The 19,001-nt window shown below is 47.3% G+C and overlaps 1 protein-coding gene across 2 annotated transcripts in view; it reads left to right on the top strand.

Annotated features, from left to right (window-relative positions):
- The window catches only part of LOC137429945 (beta-1,4 N-acetylgalactosaminyltransferase 1), an 81,920-nt gene that overhangs the window by 32,886 nt on the left and 30,033 nt on the right, over positions 1-19,001 (top strand). For both annotated transcript variants that reach the window (XM_078780000.1, XM_078780001.1), the window contains 2 exons: positions 4,553-4,590; positions 10,826-11,003. In XM_078780000.1, coding sequence (XP_078636126.1) covers positions 4,553-4,590; positions 10,826-11,003 — 216 coding nt within the window. The remainder of the gene's footprint in view (positions 1-4,552; positions 4,591-10,825; positions 11,004-19,001) is intronic.

The following is a 19,001-nucleotide window of genomic DNA, read 5'->3' as shown; positions in this document are numbered from 1 at the left end:
ATCTAATGCTCATGGGCCCGGTCCGTGTGAGGAATGGTCAAACCACCATTCCCCCACGTAGGGTACACTTCTCACAGTCCGCTTCACTCGGAGCCTCTTCATGTGGATGTATGTCATGGCTCGGCCTCGCCGGGCCGAGCGATCCATGCAGGTGGTTGGTCGCCTGTATGGGGTGTCCGTCCGGCATTTTCGATCCAGGGGAGGAGGCATGGATGGGCCGAGGTTCAGGGGCCCATCTCGGCGCGGGGCCTTGCGGTCCCATGCACGATGGCCCCAACCGCCCATGGGCGGAGCACCGCATCCGCCAGGGTGCGCGGCTCCGAAATCTCCTACCTCCCCTTGAACCTCGCCGATTGCCTTTACCGCCACGGCACGGCACCAACCATTCAGTGCGGGGGGCGGCACGGGTCGTGCACGGCGGTCCTTGTGAAACCGCCGCCGCACCGATCCCAGCCGGTCCCTGCTGCACACAACTCACCAGGGGCTCACGTCGGCTATCCGTCGCGCTAAACGCTACCCCGGTCGGTGTCGATGCTTGAGCCGCGTTCTCACCACTCGCGACCCACTCCGCACTCGCACACCCAGGCATCCCTGCGCCTCCCATACATTGTTACACACTCTCCTTCCACATCCTCTGGTGTGCATTCTCCCTCGCACACCGTACTCGCACTTGCACACCTAGGCGCACTCACACCTTCCACAAACTTCGTTACACACTCTTCCCGCACACAGTCTGTAACACCCACGGGTGTGCACTCTCCTGTTACACACCCAATCATCACACACTTTTTCTCCATGCACTCTTCTCGTGCACACTCTCTCATTACATACTCCGTAACACCCACGGGTGTGCACTCCTGTTACACACCCAATCATTAGTGCAATCAATCACTTTTTTCTCTCACACCTCGGAGCACACTTTTTTCTCACACGAGCACCAGTCGCCCTCGTACACCGCACAATGGACCTTCCGCGACCGCCCGGGTTTCGTCTCCTTTCCAAGCGCGCCAAAAACCCTTTCGCGCCAAACACATTCGCGCCAAACACATTCACGCCATTAATTCTACTCACCTTGGAGACCTCCTTTCCCGCCAGCACCTGCAAACTTTCCATTTGGTTAGCAAGCCCGATATCACGGTGCAAATACAAACTTTGGGTGCATTCCATTTCTACCTCCCGCGATTTATTTACTTTCTCTCCCGTCTCTTCAATTTCAATCATTTCTTTAATTTGAATTATTTATTCGACGGCAAAAAGGTTGGCGTCAGGAAGGGCATCCGGCCGTAAAACATTGCTTCAAAAAGGGGACCGAAAAACAACAACTACCACGGTTCCCGAAAAAGGCCAACCCCCGCTTGCGGGGAAAAATGGCCTCTAAAGGTGGTTTTTATTCGACGACCGCCGGCACGCATAAAATTTCATCTTCCAATTCGACGATCATCGGTTTTTCTACACCCTACGTCGCGATTTCTATAGCCCCGGTCAATTTGGCTGTCCCTCGCTCTACTTCGCTCTCCACACGTTCCTCACACCGCGTCACCTTATCGTGCCCCAATGCGACCTCCTCGCTCAACCCGCGCCCAATGTCCTCCCCTATTTTTTCCATTTCCCGGGTGTATTTGTCACTTTGGGCGTCAATTGCTTCTTTCAATTCGTCCTGGTTACACCTTGCTTCATCCCTCCTTTCTTTTAATGTCTCCCCTCGTCCGTATATTTTTTCATTCATTTTATTTCTTTCATAATTTGGGCCAGGTATGACCCAATGTCGAGCCCGGTCTGCACAGCGGGCCCGGCCCTCGCCGCCACGTGCGAGGTGCCGCCATTACCAGTACCGCACCCTTTTCAGTTTCCTCTATTACCAACTGTCCCTCTCGGTCCTGGGTTGTCAATTCTACCTCTACCTCATCTTCTACCCCCACCGGCATTCGACCGCCTTGGCTAGCCATGGTACGAATACAAATTTTGCTTTTAATAACTAAATTTCGGTTGCTTGTAATTTTCGAGTGCATGAAGCGCACTCCAGGCCCAATCTCACTCCCCGACACCAAATGTTACGGCCAATTTGTACAATTTGGTGCCCAAAATTTTGGTGTCCAAAAGTTTTGTCCAGGGTTTCAAATCCCCACTCCTGACTACCAAATGTTACGGTTTTCCACCACCCTTCCTACCCTTACCAAGGGGAGATTTAGCCCCTTGTTCTTTCTGGGCCGGCGTAACCGAGACTTGAAACGCCCCTCCCGGGCAAACGCAAGGTAGGGTTTTGGGACAAGTCTCGCACGTACCTAAATACCTGCGCCGCCGCGGAAGCCTCGCACGAGCCACGTGTAATTTGGGTACACCGAGCGGATGGCGTACCACGTAGTCCGTGCAGTTACCGTTAGTATTGGGACCCGATTCGAGCGGTTCTATTTGTACCACGCTTAGTCAATGATGGAAAACACGAGACGGTCGAATAAAGGAAGAACACTATTTAATTACTATTTGCACAAGTATGTACAAGTCGGTAGAAAGCAGAGAGACACAGAGCAGAACTTAAGCAGTCTTATATTAACCCAGACACGGGCCCGATCACACTCACAAAGGGGAAATGCAGGTAGGATGGTGTTCACGCGCTGCCTTGGTCGTCCAGGAACGGCTTCGCCCGGCGTGGCTCTCCACGGTCACAGCACGTCCCGCGATGAAGGCAAGCAGGAGGTAGAAGGGACCCTTGTAGCGCGTCTCTCGAACAAAGGGCAGCAGGCAGGTGGTCTTCCACAGCGCGTTGAGTTACCGGCGCGCTATCACTCGCATAACCCAATAGAGGCTCGGCCTCAAGCTCAACCGAGCGTCCACTTTGGTATGAGCGCTTATACTTAGTTCATGCGCGTCTTCTCCCTTGTACCACACTCAACTCTCACAGGACTGAGTCAAGCGCCTCCCTTCGCAGAACTTAGTGCAGCTCCCCTCTCGCAGAACTGCTAACTCTCAACAGAACTCACAAGCTCACCTTTCCACTCAACTGCTGGTGGGGGCTTTGCGCAACGGGTTTTATTGCCACGACCTGAGCCCTCTCGAATGTTCCAACCACACCCTGTGACGCAGTGCCGCAGCCACTCCCTTTGAGCCCTGATTGGCGGCTCGCGCTTACCGTCAGCTTCTCCGCCGCCCTCATTCGGTACCTGCTCGATTTGCCAGGCATGCCTCTTGCTAATTGGCACCAAAAAGCCAAAGGCAGCATAAGGAGGCGTAAGGCGGCATAAGGCAATGGAGGCGGCATAAGGCAATGAAAAGGACCTAACTCTTATTATTCTACTCAACGCAAAACTAACACAGGAAAAGGACTATGCTCACAAATACTAAGAAATAACTGCACTATCGCGAGGCTACATGTTGTAGTGTGACTAAACTATGAGGGGGAAATTTAACCTTTATTGTACAAAACTCAAAACCGCAACAATATCATACTAAAGGGGCTGCCCGGGGGAGTACCTGGCACTGCCCGGCCAGGTGAGCTTTTCCCGGCGGGAGTTTAGTTATGTGTTGGACATTGAAAAGCTATGGAGTTATTGGCCTCATGGTGGGTACCTTTTGCTTGCGAGCAGGCGACAGCAATACCTGACACCACATCCCATTATACACTTTATAGCGCCCTTTTGTGGCCCCCAAAATAGCCGTCAAGGCCAACGGGCAACGTGTTAGCTTAAAATCCTTTTTTTCTTTTTTTCTTTTTTTTTGTATACTGAATCGAGGCTCGTGAAAGAGCTAATATTTATTTCACAAACAAACCAACCAGACAAACAAAATATACAAAAAGAGGGAGCGGAAGACAAGATGGGGAGAGAAGGGGAAGCACACAACCACAACATTTGAGAGCAGGGAGAAGTGTGGGAGGGAGAGGGCTTGGGGGCAGGAGGCGTGGGAAGGGGGGGGGGGGGGGGTGGGTGGGAGAAGTATAAAACACAAGGGGACCGAAATTAGCGGGGGTAGAAAAGATCGGGAGATCAAAAATCTGGTTTCAAAAGATCAAATTAGCGGATCAAAAGCGGATCAAAATTAAAAAAAACTTTTAAAAAAAAGATCAAAAGAAAAGATCAATTAGCGGGAGACTTGCCCATATTCTGAAGTATCTACACACAATAGTTTCGGCCTCGAAGTGCTACTATTTGGCCGTGAAAGAATAACGTGCAAACGCACAAACACACGGACAATTGAAAATATTTACAAGATAAGGGAGTTGTTGTTGTCCTTCCATGTACTTAACCAGTCTGGAATTGACACGCGTCTGCATGCATACACATACATGCAACATGCCAGTGGTGGGGTTTTGTGGGAAGACCTTTAAAAACCTTATTTCACAGAGTCTGTGCAATTCCCTGAAGAAAGTCACTCTGTGGCCGAAATGGTGGATCTGAAACAGATCCTGTATTTTTATTTTTTTATTTTTACAAGCTTGTTGTGCTTTTGCACTATTTGTGGTTCTTGGAATGTTTGTGATTATTGAATCCCCCACCCACACCTCCGAGTACAATTTTTTTTAAATTTGCTTAATTTCCTTATTTATGTTTTGTGACAGGTTTGCATTTCCAAGGATCCACAGAACAATCATATAAGGTAAGAAAGATCCATTGTATTTGTAGATTTCGTCAAATGTATTTTATGAATTTGTCAGGCATTTAATAGGTTGTTGATGATGTACAATAATTGTTATTTAGAATTTTATGAAATTGGAAATCCTTCTTTGTACTGCTGTGCATGATAATGAGTTTATTGTCATATATTAGCAATGCTTTTGGTGATTAAATGAGTGGCAAAATATCCATAACCATAGTTTAGATGCTCACAAAACTTTAGACATAGATTTATTGAGGGTGCAGATTGCAGTTGGGGAAAAAGTTGTCGTGTAAGCGATTGCAGTTGGTCTGGATGGAACGACAATGTTTAGCCGAGCAGAGAAGTTCAAAAATGCCATGGGCTAGGTGGAACTCATCTCGGACGATAGCCTTCAATCTTTTCACTACTCCACTAAAGTACAGGCTCTCAATGGAAGGTAGATCACACCCAATAATTTTACAAGCAGTCTTTACTATCCTGTTGAGTCGGGATCTGTCGCCCTGTGTCGAGCTGCCATACTAGAGAGTGAAAGACAGTGTCAGAACACTCTCTTCCACTGCCTGATAGAACTTGATGAACACAGGATGGAGGACACCGAAACTTCAACTTTCTAAGAAAGAACAAGTGTTGCAGAATCTTCTACACACAGTGATTGGTGTTTATCTCCCACTTAAGATAATTGGAAATATGTATGCCTAAAAATATAAAAGGTGAAAATTTGAACTTTTTTTTTTTTTTTTTTGTATACTGAATCGAGGCTCGTGAAAGAGCTAACATTTACTTCACAAACAAATCAACCAGACAAACAAAATATATAAAAAGAGGGAGCGGAAGACAAGATGGGGAGAGAAGGGGAAAAACACAACATTTGAGAGCAGGGAGATGTGTGGAAGGGAGAGGGCTTGGGGGGAGGAGGCGTGGGAAGGGGGGGGGGGGGGAGGAGGGAGAAGTATAAAACACAAGGACACCAAGGACTTCCAGGACAGAAGTTGGTATTTCAAAAAAGTGGAATTGGGGTGAAATTAGCAGGGGTAGAAAAGATCAAGGTTTTCGATGGGGGAAGATAAGAGATGGTGGTGAACAGCTGTTTTAAAGACCTGGAGGGTGGAGTGGGATTGAAGAGAGTGAGGGAGTTTGTTCCAGAGGCGGGAGAAAAGAGGAATGAAGGAGTGAAGGTGAGCAGAGAGTCTTGATTTTGGCAGTTTAACCATAAGAGGGTTGCAGGCAGATCTTGTGCGACCTGTAGGAATATTTGCGGGACAGAGCCCAGAGAGAGCTGGGGGGGCAAGGCCAGAGAGGAGTCGGTAGAAGACGGAAAGACCACCAACCTGCCTGCGGTGAGTAAGTGAGAGGCCCTTGGAGTTAGCTTCATCGCGGGAGATTCCAATGATTCTGAATGCTTTGGTTTCAACAGCTTGAAGACGAGCTAGGTGTGAGGCAGGAGCACCAGCCCAGAGGGGAGAGCAGTATTCCAGTGAGCTGCGGATGAAAGCCTTGTATGTGGTGAGGAGCTCAGGTGTGCCAAGGAAGGACTTCGCACGACGGAGGATGCCCAGTCGGCGACTGGCTTTGGAGGCCAGATTTGAAATGTGGTTTTCCCAGGAAAGATCATGGCAGATAGTGAGACCCAAAAGCTTGAGTGACAGAACTTCTTGGAGAGGATTATTCAGAAAGTGGATGGGAGGGTTGTCCAGTCGGTCTTTTCGGAGAGACATCGTAAGAGTGTGAGATTTGTCAGGATTGAAGACATGTTCCACTTGTTTGCCCAGTCTGTGATTTTGTCCAGGTCTGCAGAGAGTGAGGAGGCTGCAGACTGCCGATCTGAGGGATGAAGAATGGAGCGACAGAGAGTAGAGTTATCAGCAAAGTGATAGAGAGGATTTTCAAGAGAGTCAGAGAGATCATTGATGAAGACTAGAAAAAGCACAGGGCCCAGAACACTGCCTTGGGGAACTCCAGCCTGAAGAGGAAGAGGAGATGAGAGAAACCCATTCAGGGCCACACGTTGACTATGACTAGAGAGGAAGTCCGCCAGCCATGCGTGGAGATTTCCATGGATACCAAAAGAGGAGAGTTTGGTGAGCAGAGCGGGGTGCCAGACCGTATCGAAGGCACGTGATATGTCAAGGGAGACTGCTCTAATTTCCTGTTTGGCATTGAGGACCTCCATCCATTGTTGAGACAGCAGAAGCAGCATGTCCAGAGTAGAGTGTCCAGGTCTGAAACCAAATTGATGATCAGAGATCAAGCCATTGGAGAAGAGGAAAGATTTCATATCCGAAGCAATGATGGATACCATGACTTTGCTGATAATTGGGAGAAGGCTGATTGGTCTGTAGTTGCTGGGATCTGTTTTTGCACCTTTTTTGTGCAAAGCGGTGTCAATATCATGAATAACCAAGAGTTGAATGGGAGATTTTTTTTCTGGAAGTCAACAATAACTTCCTTTGTATTTACGACGTTGAGTTCAAGATTGCTTAGAGAACACCAATCCACAAGTTTTTCAACTTGATTACGGTAATCACTTTCGTCCTTGTTAAGAATCAAAATCAAGCCAGCAGCAGTGATGTCATCTGTAAATTTCAACTCAAGTGAGCTTTCAGACGATGGGACACAATTGTGAGTAAACAATGAATATAAAATCGGGAATAAAACATAGCCCTGAGGCCTCGGGAGGGCCTGGGGTTCAGGGTGACCATATGAGAAATTTTCGAACCAATTTTGACCATCTGTGCTCTGTGTAAAAGAAAAATGCAAAATCCAGTTACAAATTGAACCATCAAGATCAAGTGCATAGAGTTTAAAATGAAGTTTGTGAAATGAAATGGTATTAAAAGCAGAACTAAAATCTAAGAAAAGTAACCTGGCATACTGTCGTGTTCCTGGCGATTAAAATCTTTACCAGGAAACAGCTTTATCTCCGGGGCGACGATCAAATGCAGACTTTATACACGCGGGGGAAGAAAGGAAAAGGAAGTGATGAAGGGTCTTTCCTGTGGTCTGCCGACAGTTTCCGAACCTGCAGAAAATAAACTCGAACAAAAAACGGATTTAAAATGTACAAAAATAAACAGGTTTATTAAAACGGAATGCCTGTAACAAGAAAAACGCGACGAAAAATAAAGTTCCCATATGGAGCACTCCTAGAACAGACAACGTACACAGACAGAGGGGAATTCAAGAACTGGAAAATAATAGTGTAATTATGGCACTTAGCTCAACTCGCTCGGTGCGTCGTCAACAATCGTCAGGCCCCGATCGCGCAGTCCGGACACGGCTTCTGCCTTGGCGGGAACAAGGCCTCAATGCACCCTTGTTCACTAGGCCAGCCGCTCACGGCGAACGAGCGTGCAACCCTCTCCCCAGCCGGGCCCGTCCTCATTAACTCCGCTCGGACAACACGGCTCTGTGCCCTACAGCTCTGCCTCTTTACGACCACCAGTAAGGTCTTGGAAACATGGCCGCCACGATGAAGCCTAATGAGAGAAATGTCCGCGCACAGCCGTCTTCCACACAATGTGTCAAGTCCGGAACCAAGAGGAGAGAGTCGAGGGCAGAGGAAGGCATGAGGGGCAAGAGAGAGAAATGTCGGTCTCTATCTTCTTTTATTGATCGTCTCGTGACGTCATCTGTGCCTCTCTACCAATGCTCACAGGCCACCACTACAATGTCCAGCTCTCCACCAATCCACATGCAGTCTGCCTCTGACATCATCGGTCGTTCTTTGCCAATCAGCATGTCCCTTCTTACCCCGGCCTTCCTGTTGGTCAACTTCCGCCCAATCACTGTCCTTCTGGGCATGTCTTCGGCCTGCTCGACATTTGTGGTGATGTATATGGTGGTGTCCTATCGGCAGTGCTCAGAACAGGCTTCCGGTTGGTTTTTATTGTTTATTTATGTCTATGGTGCGGTGCCAAAAGAGACAAAGGATAAATCACCAAGGGTATGACGTACAAGTTAGTAGTTAACATAATCCCTACAACTAGTTCGCATGCCCCATTCCTCCTAATAGGGACAAATATACAACTTAATCTGACATCCGGTCTAAACAAGTACTTATTACATCAAGGTTCTTCTTTTTCACAACAATCGGAGCAGGCTACCTATACAATTCTACCTGGTCGAAAGTCATCACTACCCCACCAACATAACAATACGTAGGCATGCGTTTATTGAGATGGTTTAACACGAGATGGAGAGCCAGTTAAACAGCATAATCAACTGAACAATTACAGCGATTGGCAAACTAATAAGGGTCAAGGGGAAGCAAAAATAACTGATTTCAGGTAGTGCAAAACTAGATGTTCGAAAGACTTCATAATGATGTATTTGAGCGCAACTGGTCTATTAATAATTTTGCCAATTCATTTGGGAATGCTTTGGCACAGGGATAGTTATAGATATTTTTCAAAACATGGGGAATCTTACAACGCTGAAGTGACCAGTTGAAAAGTAGTTAGAATGGGCGACAGTTCATTAGCACAAGACCGCAGCAGGCCGCAGCTTATACCACCAGGACCAGTTGCTTTCCTAATCTTCAAGTTGATCAGAACGCACCGAGTGCCATTTTCAGAGATCACAAAAGCTTGAGGAGACACTTCATGTGTAGTTGACGCTGTGCTCAACAGGCGATGGAATCGGCTGTAAAGATGATTCAGTTTGTCAGGCAATGTGTCATCATTTGTTGAAGATTTCAACTTCAGCCTATAACCATTGATCATGTGGAGACCCTGCCAGTTCTTTTGCATTCACACACATGATGTTCTTTTTATTTATTTATGATTTTATACATGGTCTCGGCTCGTGGAAGAGCTAGGACACAAAACAGATCTGGACACAACATAATAAAGAGAACAGCAGGAGAAAGGGGAAATGACAATATCAGGGTGGAGGAAGAAAGCAGATGGAGACGGGCAAACAAGGGATGCAGGCAACGATGAGGAGCAGGGGAGAATCTAATGGGTGGACAAGGTGGGTACTAAAGCAAAATTTTGGTAGGGGTGGAGAGTGGTTTAACGGGTGTAGAAAAGATCATGGATTTGGATTTGGGATGACCTGAGATAATGGTGAACAGCTGTTTTGAAGACCTGGAGGGAAGAATGAGATTGAAGAGACTGTGGCAGGTGGTACTACATGTGGGTAAAAAGAGGAATAAAAGTCTGGCCACTCTGCCCTGAAGCCCAGATCGGTGGAGTGATGCAGTGATGGTTGTCATTCTGGAAGTTTCTCCCATCTCCACACAGGATCTCTGGAGCTCAGCCAGTGACCATCGGGTACTTGGTCACCTCTCTTACCAAGGCCCTTCTTCCCCGATTGCTCAGTTTGGCCGGGCGGCCAGCTCTAGGAATAGTCCTGGTTGTTCCAAACTTCTTCCATTTAAGAATTATGGAGGCCACTGTGCTCTTGGGAACCTTAAATGCAGCAGAGATTTTTTTTGTCGGCTTCCCCAGATCTGTGCCTCGACACAATCCTGCCTCTGAGCTCTGCAGGCAGTTCCTTCGACCTCATGGCTTGATTTTTGCTCTGATATGCATTGTCAGCTGTGAGACCTTATATAGACAGGTGTGTGCCTTTCCAAATCATGTCCAATCAATTGAATTTACCACAGGTGGACTCCAATGAAGGTGTAGAAACATCTCAAAGATGATCAAGAGAAATGGGAGGCACCTGATCTAAATTTCAAGTGTCATAGCAAACGGTATGAATACTTATGTCAATGTGATATTTCAGTTTTTTTTCTTTTTAATAAATTTCCAACACTTTCCAAAATCCTGTTTTCTCTTTGTCATTATGGGGTACTGAGTGTAGATTGATGAGGGAAAAAATGAATTTAAACGATTTCAGCATAAGGCTGCAACATAACAAAATGTGAAAAAGTGAAGGGGTCTGAATACTTTCTGAATGCACTGCATAATGAAAATGTTCAAACATAACTTATGGACTTGTATGTGAAACGACGGATAGCAGGGATCCCCTGTACGAATTATTTTTAACAAGCAGACACGCACGTATGCCACTCATACGCACATCCGCAACCGAATGCCTCACCCTGCTTTTCGATTCGTGAGCGCAGGGTAATAATTTGCTAATTGACATCCATATTGTTTTTGGATAAATATGAGGCAGCATCGAGAGCATCCTATATGTTGTTTCTTCAGACTATTTTGGAGCCAAGTTAATCTTCATAGCCCAACTTTTAAGAGTGCGGTCTCTGCGGTTTCCTGTTTTTTGGCAGTTGGTGTTGAGTTGTCATCTTGGAAAACTGAACAGGAACAGAAAGGTGAAAGTGGAAGCAGAAGGACTGGGAACCAAACGCCTGGTGCTTACAAGTATACATCTTCATGCCCTCAATGAACAGCTGAAGTTCATCACTTACACAAATGGGCTGTACCTGCCTGGAGAGGCCGAACGTGGTAATTTTCACATTGTTACAGTGCATTCAGAAAGTATTCAGACCCCTTCACTTTTTTCACATTTTGTTATGTTGCAGCCTTATGCTGAAATCGTTTAAATTCATTTTTTCCCTCATCAATCTACACTCAATACCCCATAATGACAAAGAGCAACCAAGATTTTAGAAAGTTTTGGAAATTTATTAAAAAGAAAAAACTGAAATATCACATTGACATAAGTATTCAGACCCTTTGCTATGACACTTGAAATTTAGCTCAGGTGCCTCCCATTTCTCTTGATCATCTTTGAGATGTTTCTACACCTTCATTGGAGTCCACCAATGGTAAATTTAATTGATTGGACATGATTTAGAAAGGCACACACACACCTGTCTATATAAGGTCTCACAGCTGACAATGCATATCAGAGCAAAAATCAAGCCATGAGGTCGAAGGAACTGCCTGCAGAGCTCAGAGACAGGATTGTGTCGAGGCACAGATCTGGGGAAGCCTACAAAAAAAATCTCTGCTGCATTGAAGGTTCCCAAGAGCACAGTGGCCTCCATAATTCTTAAATGGAAGAAGTTTGGAACAACCAGGACTATTCCTAGAGCTGGCCGCCCGGCCAAACTGAACAATCGGGGGAGAAGAGCCTTGGTAAGAGAGGTGACCAAGTACCCGATGGTCACTCTGGCTGAGCTCCAGAGATCCTGTGTGGAGATGGGAGAAACTTCCAGAAGGACAACCATCACTGCAACACTCCACCGATCTGGGCTTTATGGCAGAGTGGCCAGACGGAAGCCAAACAGTTCAATCTTGGTTTCATCAGAGCACAGAATCTTGTTTCTCACAGTCTGAGAGTCCTTTAGGTGCTTTTTTTGCAAACTCCAAGCGGGCTTTAATGTGTCTTTCACTGAGGAGAGGCTTTACAGGACAGGTGTGTGCCTTTCCAAATCATGTGCAATCAATTGAATTTACCACAGGTGGACTCCACTCATAGTGTAGAAACATCTCAAAGATGATCAAAATAAATGGGAGGCACCTGATTTAAATTTCAAGTGTCATAGCAAAGGGTATGAATACTTATGTCAATGTGATATTTCAGTTTTTTCTTTTTAATAAATTTGCAAAACTTTCTAAAATCCTGTTTTCTCTTTGTCATTATGGGGTATTGAGTGTAGATTGATGAGGGAAAAATTAATTTATACGATTTGAGCATAAGGCTGCAACATAACAAAATGTGAAAAAAGTAAAGGGGTCTCAATACTTTCTGAATGCACTGTACCTCTGCCACCAAAGGTGGACGGAGGTTATATTTTCTCCCCTGTCTGTTTGTTTGTCTGTGAGCAGGATATGTCAAAAAGTTGTGGACAGATTCGGACGAAATTTGGTGGACAGGTTTGGTATGTTACAGGAATGAATTTGTTTGATAATAGTGAATATCCAGATCCGGATCAGAGAATTTTTTAAAAGTGATCCTTCACCATCGAATGATTGGGCTAAAACTAATACATAGCAGGGTGTCTTAAAAATGTATGGACAGATTCGGATGAAACTTAGTGGACAGGTTGTGTGTGTGACAAGAAAGAATAGATTCGATTTTGGAGATCTAAATCCAGATCCAATAATTTTTGAGGTGGGGCCAAACACGATATGTCGCCTTTATATTTCAAAAAGTTGTGGACGGATTATGAAAAAAAACAAAAAAACTTGGTGGATGAGTTAGATAGGTGACAAGAACAAGCCGATTCGATTTTGGTTAAGGTCCGGATACAGGTCAGTAGGATAAAAAACATAAACTCTGCAGCTTGGCTGAGGTATGTTCTCCACCGAGTGCCGTTGTGGTTTACAAATGTGATCCATTTGCTTGATAGTGATCGACCTTTCACTTCGTCACTGAAATGTGTGTGTGTGTGTGTGTGTGTATGTGTGTATGTGTGTGTGTGTGTGTGTGTGTGTGTGTATCACTAGACAACCCATGGCAGATAATGCCTGCATGCAAACCTAATCCTTTTATTTAATCGATCTTGTATCAACCCAGCAAGCCATTCCTCTCCACCCTTTCACACATTTCCCTCAAAGTCAAAGCCTTCAGACTCCCACTTGTTCTCATTTTCCAACTGCCTCCTTTCAACCTTCGTATATTTCCACTCCAATGAATCACTTCCTTCAATCCTTTAATTCACTCCAATTTATATCCATTGTCTCACTACCTTTTCAACCATTTCACCCCTGAGCACAAGCTACAGTTTTTAGCGAATTCAGTTCAGCGGTGCAGGAGTGTATAGAAGTTAAACAAACAAACAAACAAACAAACAAACAAACACCTCAAATGATCATGAGAAGTTCCAATGTCAATGGGTTTTTTGTACTTGGGCTAAGGCTTGTAATATAGCTGACACACACACACACACACACACACACACACACACACACACACACACACACACACACACACACACACACACACACACACACACACAGCCACTGAGCTTGGAGGAAATGGCGTCACTACCGGGATACTCTGGGTACCAGCGAAGTCATAACAATGGCACCGCTTTTCTCACCGTACTCGGCGGGGCATTTCCTCAAGAGGAATTTCCTCCTCCCTAAGAATGCCAACCAATGGGGATTGTCCGTGTTCTATCCTTTTCAAGCAAGGAAGCAAGCACGTACCATTTTAAAAGTCTTTGGTATGACTTCATCCAGTCCAAACCGGATTGGAGTTTTTTTAGGAGACACCATCTCCTTACTCGGTGTCTGTTGGCTCCCAATGAAAGCTCATGTGCCCTTTGCCTGGTATTGTTTTTGGTCCTGACAGGTTGCCACAGTCACCCTCCCGACTAGCAAAGCCAGTGAAGGGTGTCGGTTTAGTCGCCGACAACCCGACCATGCGGCAGGTAGCACTGGGTTACATGTTACCAGTGGCAGTCCCAAAACACTGACCTGACCAGAATCAACATTTTATTACATTATATAAACCTGGTGTTGGCTTAACGGTGAAGGTGGCTTGCTTAAGATCTTGAGTTTGAGTGCCTGTTGTGCCGTTAAATAATACCAGGTGGGTTGACTCAGCCTGTCATCCTTCTGAGGTCTGCAAAATGAGTAGCAGCTTACTGGAAACAGGGGCACTGCATCGGAGGCACAGCTGCGCTCCCAAAAATTATGCAACCAGCAGCCACAGGCTGCATATGAAATAATAAATTACATTATGCCTTATAATAGCCACTGCCTCCAGGAATGGCGCTACACAATCCATTCACACTGTTCAGCCTTGAGAACTTAGACCAAGTACGTACAAAAACCTGCATTTATTATATAAATTGCTCATCCCTTTACTTGGGTCGTGTATTGGCCAGACTGCTGCTTTGATCGCTCCAACAAGAAAAACAACCTGGCTTGCATAGATAAAGCAAAAACATGCCTCCTCCTTGTGTTCATCTATATTATAATAGCCATAGGTGATTCTGTCTGTCTGTCCGGGGATGTGGCTTACTCCGTTTAGAGAGTAGGTCCACCCATTCTGGGAGAGGCTTCATAAACAAATATCCACCATTTTATTAACTCACATAGCTTTGAGGCCTGTTTAGTTAGGCCCGTGGTGTATTGCTCTCTCTCACAGTTTTATTTCAACTCTAATTCAATATATCATTTCATTTTTCACAGTCGCTAACATACAGACTTGGCATGTAATATGGAATTTTTTTTTTTTCTTGACTTGGGTTTACTTTCTTAACTCAGTATATCAATCTGGTGAGTTTCTTTTACACTTTGGTGATTTATTTGTTAAAAGAACCATGTCACTGATTGTCTGTCGCAGCAAGAAGTCAACAACAGGATTATATCACAGGTGGCGTGGCAAAATGTACGGACAGGTGCATTTGACGATTGGCTTCACAGTCGGGTATACAAGGGTTGTTGCGTTCTGTATTAGTGGAAAACAACTGCTGCACATCTCCAAAAGTTATTGCCGCTTCCTCTGGAGATGGTCTGTCAACTCGACAATGCTGTTTGTCATGGAGTGGTGGCTTTAGGAAATTACGGCATGAAAGAGCATGCTATTGCTCGGCAGTATGGCATCACTCAAGGTCAGGTGTCAAAGATCCTGAAACGAAATGCTCAGCGGGGTGTCCCTACTCCAATACCGAGGCCAGGACGTCCCCGCAGAACCACAAGGAGGGATGATCGCCAGCTGCACCGGTTAGTCCGCAATGGCCGTACCAAGTCAGCTAATCGGCTTAGGGCTGAGTGGCAGCAACTGACAAATGTGCCTGTATCCAGAAGGCTAGTCAACTAACGACTGGTTCAACCAGGCTATCGTGCCAGGCGTCCCCTGAGAAAGCCACGCCTGACCAGACAACACCGCCAGCGCCGATTGCAGTGGGCCAGAGAGCACCGTCAATGGCAGCCAGGACACTGGAATCACGTGATCTTCAGTGACGAGTCTAGATTTCTGGTCTATCGTCAAGATGGCCACGTCCAAGTGTGCAGACAAGTGCATGAAGCCTACAACAAAGATTGTATAGTGCCAAGAGTCCAAGCTGGAGGTGGTGAGGTGACCGTTTGGGCTGATTTTCATGCACGGGGCAAAACTGACTTGGTTGTTCTGAATGGAAACCTGAAACAGTTCAAGTACAGGGACATTCTGGATGAAACATTGCTTCCATTTGCTCGTGCAGCCTTTTGAGGAAACTTTGTCTTCCAAGATGACAATGCACGGCCTCATCGTGCTCGCATGATCCAACACTTTCTTGCTGACCGTGGTGTAAAGCATATGGAGTGGCCTGCCATGTCCCCGGATATGAATCCGTTAGAGAACTTGTGGGCAGAATTAACGCTTCAAATCGACAACTTGGACCAGCAGCCCACCTCTGTGCGTGAATTGCAGCAGACTATTGTCACTGCACGGCAAGCGATTCCTGTCCAAACCTTGGCAAATCTCGTGAACAGCATGCCTTTACGTGTACGTGCTCTCCTGAATGCTCATGGGGGTTACACGAAGTACTGAACTGTAATTTTAGTGTCCGTAATCCCAGTCGAAATTTAACTTTTGTTTTGTTAAAAAAAATTATTGGCTAATGTGCAAAATAAAGAGATACTTCTGGAAAACGTACAGAAGTTTAACACAGTACTGTCCATGAATTGAGTTCGATATCAGTTTACATCACTTTCAAGGATCAATTTATTTGCTTTGAAATGTCAAATGTGGTTTTTGTTTCTTTTAAAGGTCACATTAACAAAATCTAGAATAATTTCAACATAATTCCAATGAACTTTTGGTTCTAAGACATCTTGAAAAGTAAGTTCACCCCCACCAAAAAAATATTCCATATTAAATGCCAAGTCTGTAGTTTTAGACTCTGTTGAAAAAAAAAACGGGGAAAAAAATCAGATGAAAGTTTCCGTTTGTAGAACGAAATGAATTCTAAAAGGCCTGTAATATAAAAGCCATTGCGTCTCTCTCACGCCTTTATCTCCAATCTATCTGACCATCTGATTTCATTTTTATCGATGGTTTTAGACTCGGTTTCAGCAATAATTGAAAAAATAAACACACACATGGGAAAATGCCGAGATATATAAAAAAAATAGCGGCACGATGTATCATACCTCCAATAACCGAGCGCACGCAACACCCAGACCGTCAATAATCCCATTGGTAACGTGACAGTGAATTATGAACAGCCCAGCCTCTATGGGGTATCCCCCACATGCGCCCCCCCAGAATTCACTCACACTGGCAATGTCAGTCGTTGGGGGGGCCTTAACAACCCGGCCGAAACGACCCCTGATGACCCGAGTAGGGACTGTTAGGGACGTGGCAGGTCCCCCCGGGGCTTACCCGACGGGGGACGGCCCCACCGTGGGGGTTGGGCCAACCAGGGGGGGCTGGTCTAGATCCAAGTGAGCCGGCTTAAGGCGGTCCACCAAAAGGTGGTCCGGTTTGCCGCCGATGTCGACCACGAAGGACTTGTCCACGGCCTCTAGAACGTGGAAAGGCCCGTCATAAGGCGGCTGCAGCGGCCCCCGGTGTGCGTCATGGCGAACAAAGACGTACTCCACTGTACATAAATCTGGCTGGACATGGGCCTGAGGCAAACTGTGTTGAGATGTGGGCACCAGCGCAAACACTCTGGCGTTCTCCCGGAGAACAGACTGCTGACGGGCAGCGGACCAGGGGCTTGTGGCGTCAGGAATAAATTCCCTGGGCACCCGCAGTGGCTGGCCATAGACGAGCTCCGCGGATGAGGACTGGAGGTCTTCCTTAGGGGCTGTCCTGAGGCCCAACATGACCCACGGGAGTCTGTCGGCCCAACTGTCATCCCGGAGGCTGGCCCTGAGAGAAGCTTTCATAGAGCGATGAAACCTCTCACACAATCCATTAGCCTGGGGATGATATGCAGTGGTGCGATGGAGCTTTACCCCAAGCCCCTGGGCAACAGCGCCCCAGAGCTCTGAAGTGAACTGGGGCCCCCTGTCTGAAGAGATATCTGAGGGGGCGCCAAAACGGGCAACCCAAGTGCCGATGAACGCTCGGGCCACATCGGCAGACGTCTTAGATGTAAGCGGGACGGCCTCTGGCCACCTGGTGGAGGAGGTGGGTAAGGGTAAATGGAGGTGGGTGGGTCGACCATCATGAGGAGGTGGGTAAATCCCTGCGAGGGTGGAAGGGGCCCCACCAGGTCCACGTTAACATGGTCAAACCGTCTCTCGGGCACTGGGAATGGCGCCAACGGAGCCTGGGTTAGGCGATGCACCTTCGAGCGTTGGCACTCAACGCAGGTGTTGGCCCAGTCGCGAACATCCTTCCTGAGCCCGTGCCAAACGAACTTAGCCGCCACCAACTTTTGTGACGCCTTCCTGCCAGGGTGAGAAAGACCGTGGACGGCATTGAATACCAGCCATCTCCAGCTGGTGGGCACGATGGGGTGAGGCTGTCCCAAGGAAACGTCGCACAGTAGCGTGGTGCCCATGTCCCTGAATGGGACATCAGACAGTCGAAGCCCCGTGACCGCCGCCCTGCAGGCATAGTCGATGCCAAGGTGAACCGCGCCAGCTATGGACCGGGAGAGACAATCAGCGACAATGTTATCCTTCCCAGCGACAAGTTGGATGTCCGTCGTGAACTCGGAAACAAAGGAGAGCTGGCGTTGTTGACAGGCAGACCACGGCTCCAAGGCCTTGGCCATGGCAAAAACCAGAGATTTGTGGTCCACAAACGCCCTGAACGGGCGGGCTTCCAACAGGTAACGGAAGTGTCAGACAGCTAGGTGGAGGCCTTGGAGCTCGCGATCGAAGTTACTGAACTTTCGTTCTTTGGGGCGGAGCTGCCGGCTAAAAAGGGCGAGCGGCTGCCAGGCACCGTTGACCCACTGCTCGTGCATGGTGCCAACGGCGTAGTCCGAAGCGTCCATGGTGAGAGCAATCGGTGCATCGGGCGACGGATGTGCCAGCATGGTTGTGCTGGCGAGGGCCAGTTTAGTATCCGTGAAAGCCTTGGCCATCTCCTTGGTCCAGTCAATGGCGCGTTTGGTAGGCTTGCACTTGAGGGCCTCATAAAGGGGCCGCATGAGCTGGGCCGCACGGGGCATAAAACGATGGTAAAAGTTCACCATGCCCAAAAACTCCTGCAGGGCCCTGACGGTGAGGGGCGCGGGAAACCCTTCACAGCCTCTACTTTAGACGGCAGTGGAACAGCCCCCTCCCTCGTGATGCGGTGGCCAAGGAAGTCAATTGAGGCCACCCCGAACAGGCACTTGGCCGGGTTAATGATAAGGCCGTGCTGACTGAGGCGCTCAAAGAGAGCTCAGAGGTGAAACATGTGCTCCATCCTGGAAGTGCTGGCGATGAGAATATCGTCCAGGTCGACAAACAGAAACGGCAAGTCCCGTAACACGCTGTCCATCAGGCGCTGGAAAGCCTGGGCCGCGTTTTTGAGCCCGAAAGGCATGCAGAGGAATTTGAAAAGCCCGAACGGTGTAATCACCGCGGTCTTAGGAACGTCCTGCGGCCGGACGG

This window comes from Myxine glutinosa, chromosome 6 (assembly GCF_964187855.1).
Source record: "Myxine glutinosa chromosome 6, kmMyxGlut1.1, whole genome shotgun sequence".
Taxonomy (NCBI): domain Eukaryota; kingdom Metazoa; phylum Chordata; class Myxini; order Myxiniformes; family Myxinidae; genus Myxine; species Myxine glutinosa.
The sequence above is the reverse complement of the archived record's forward strand: the minus strand, read 5'-3'. Positions and strand labels throughout refer to the sequence as shown.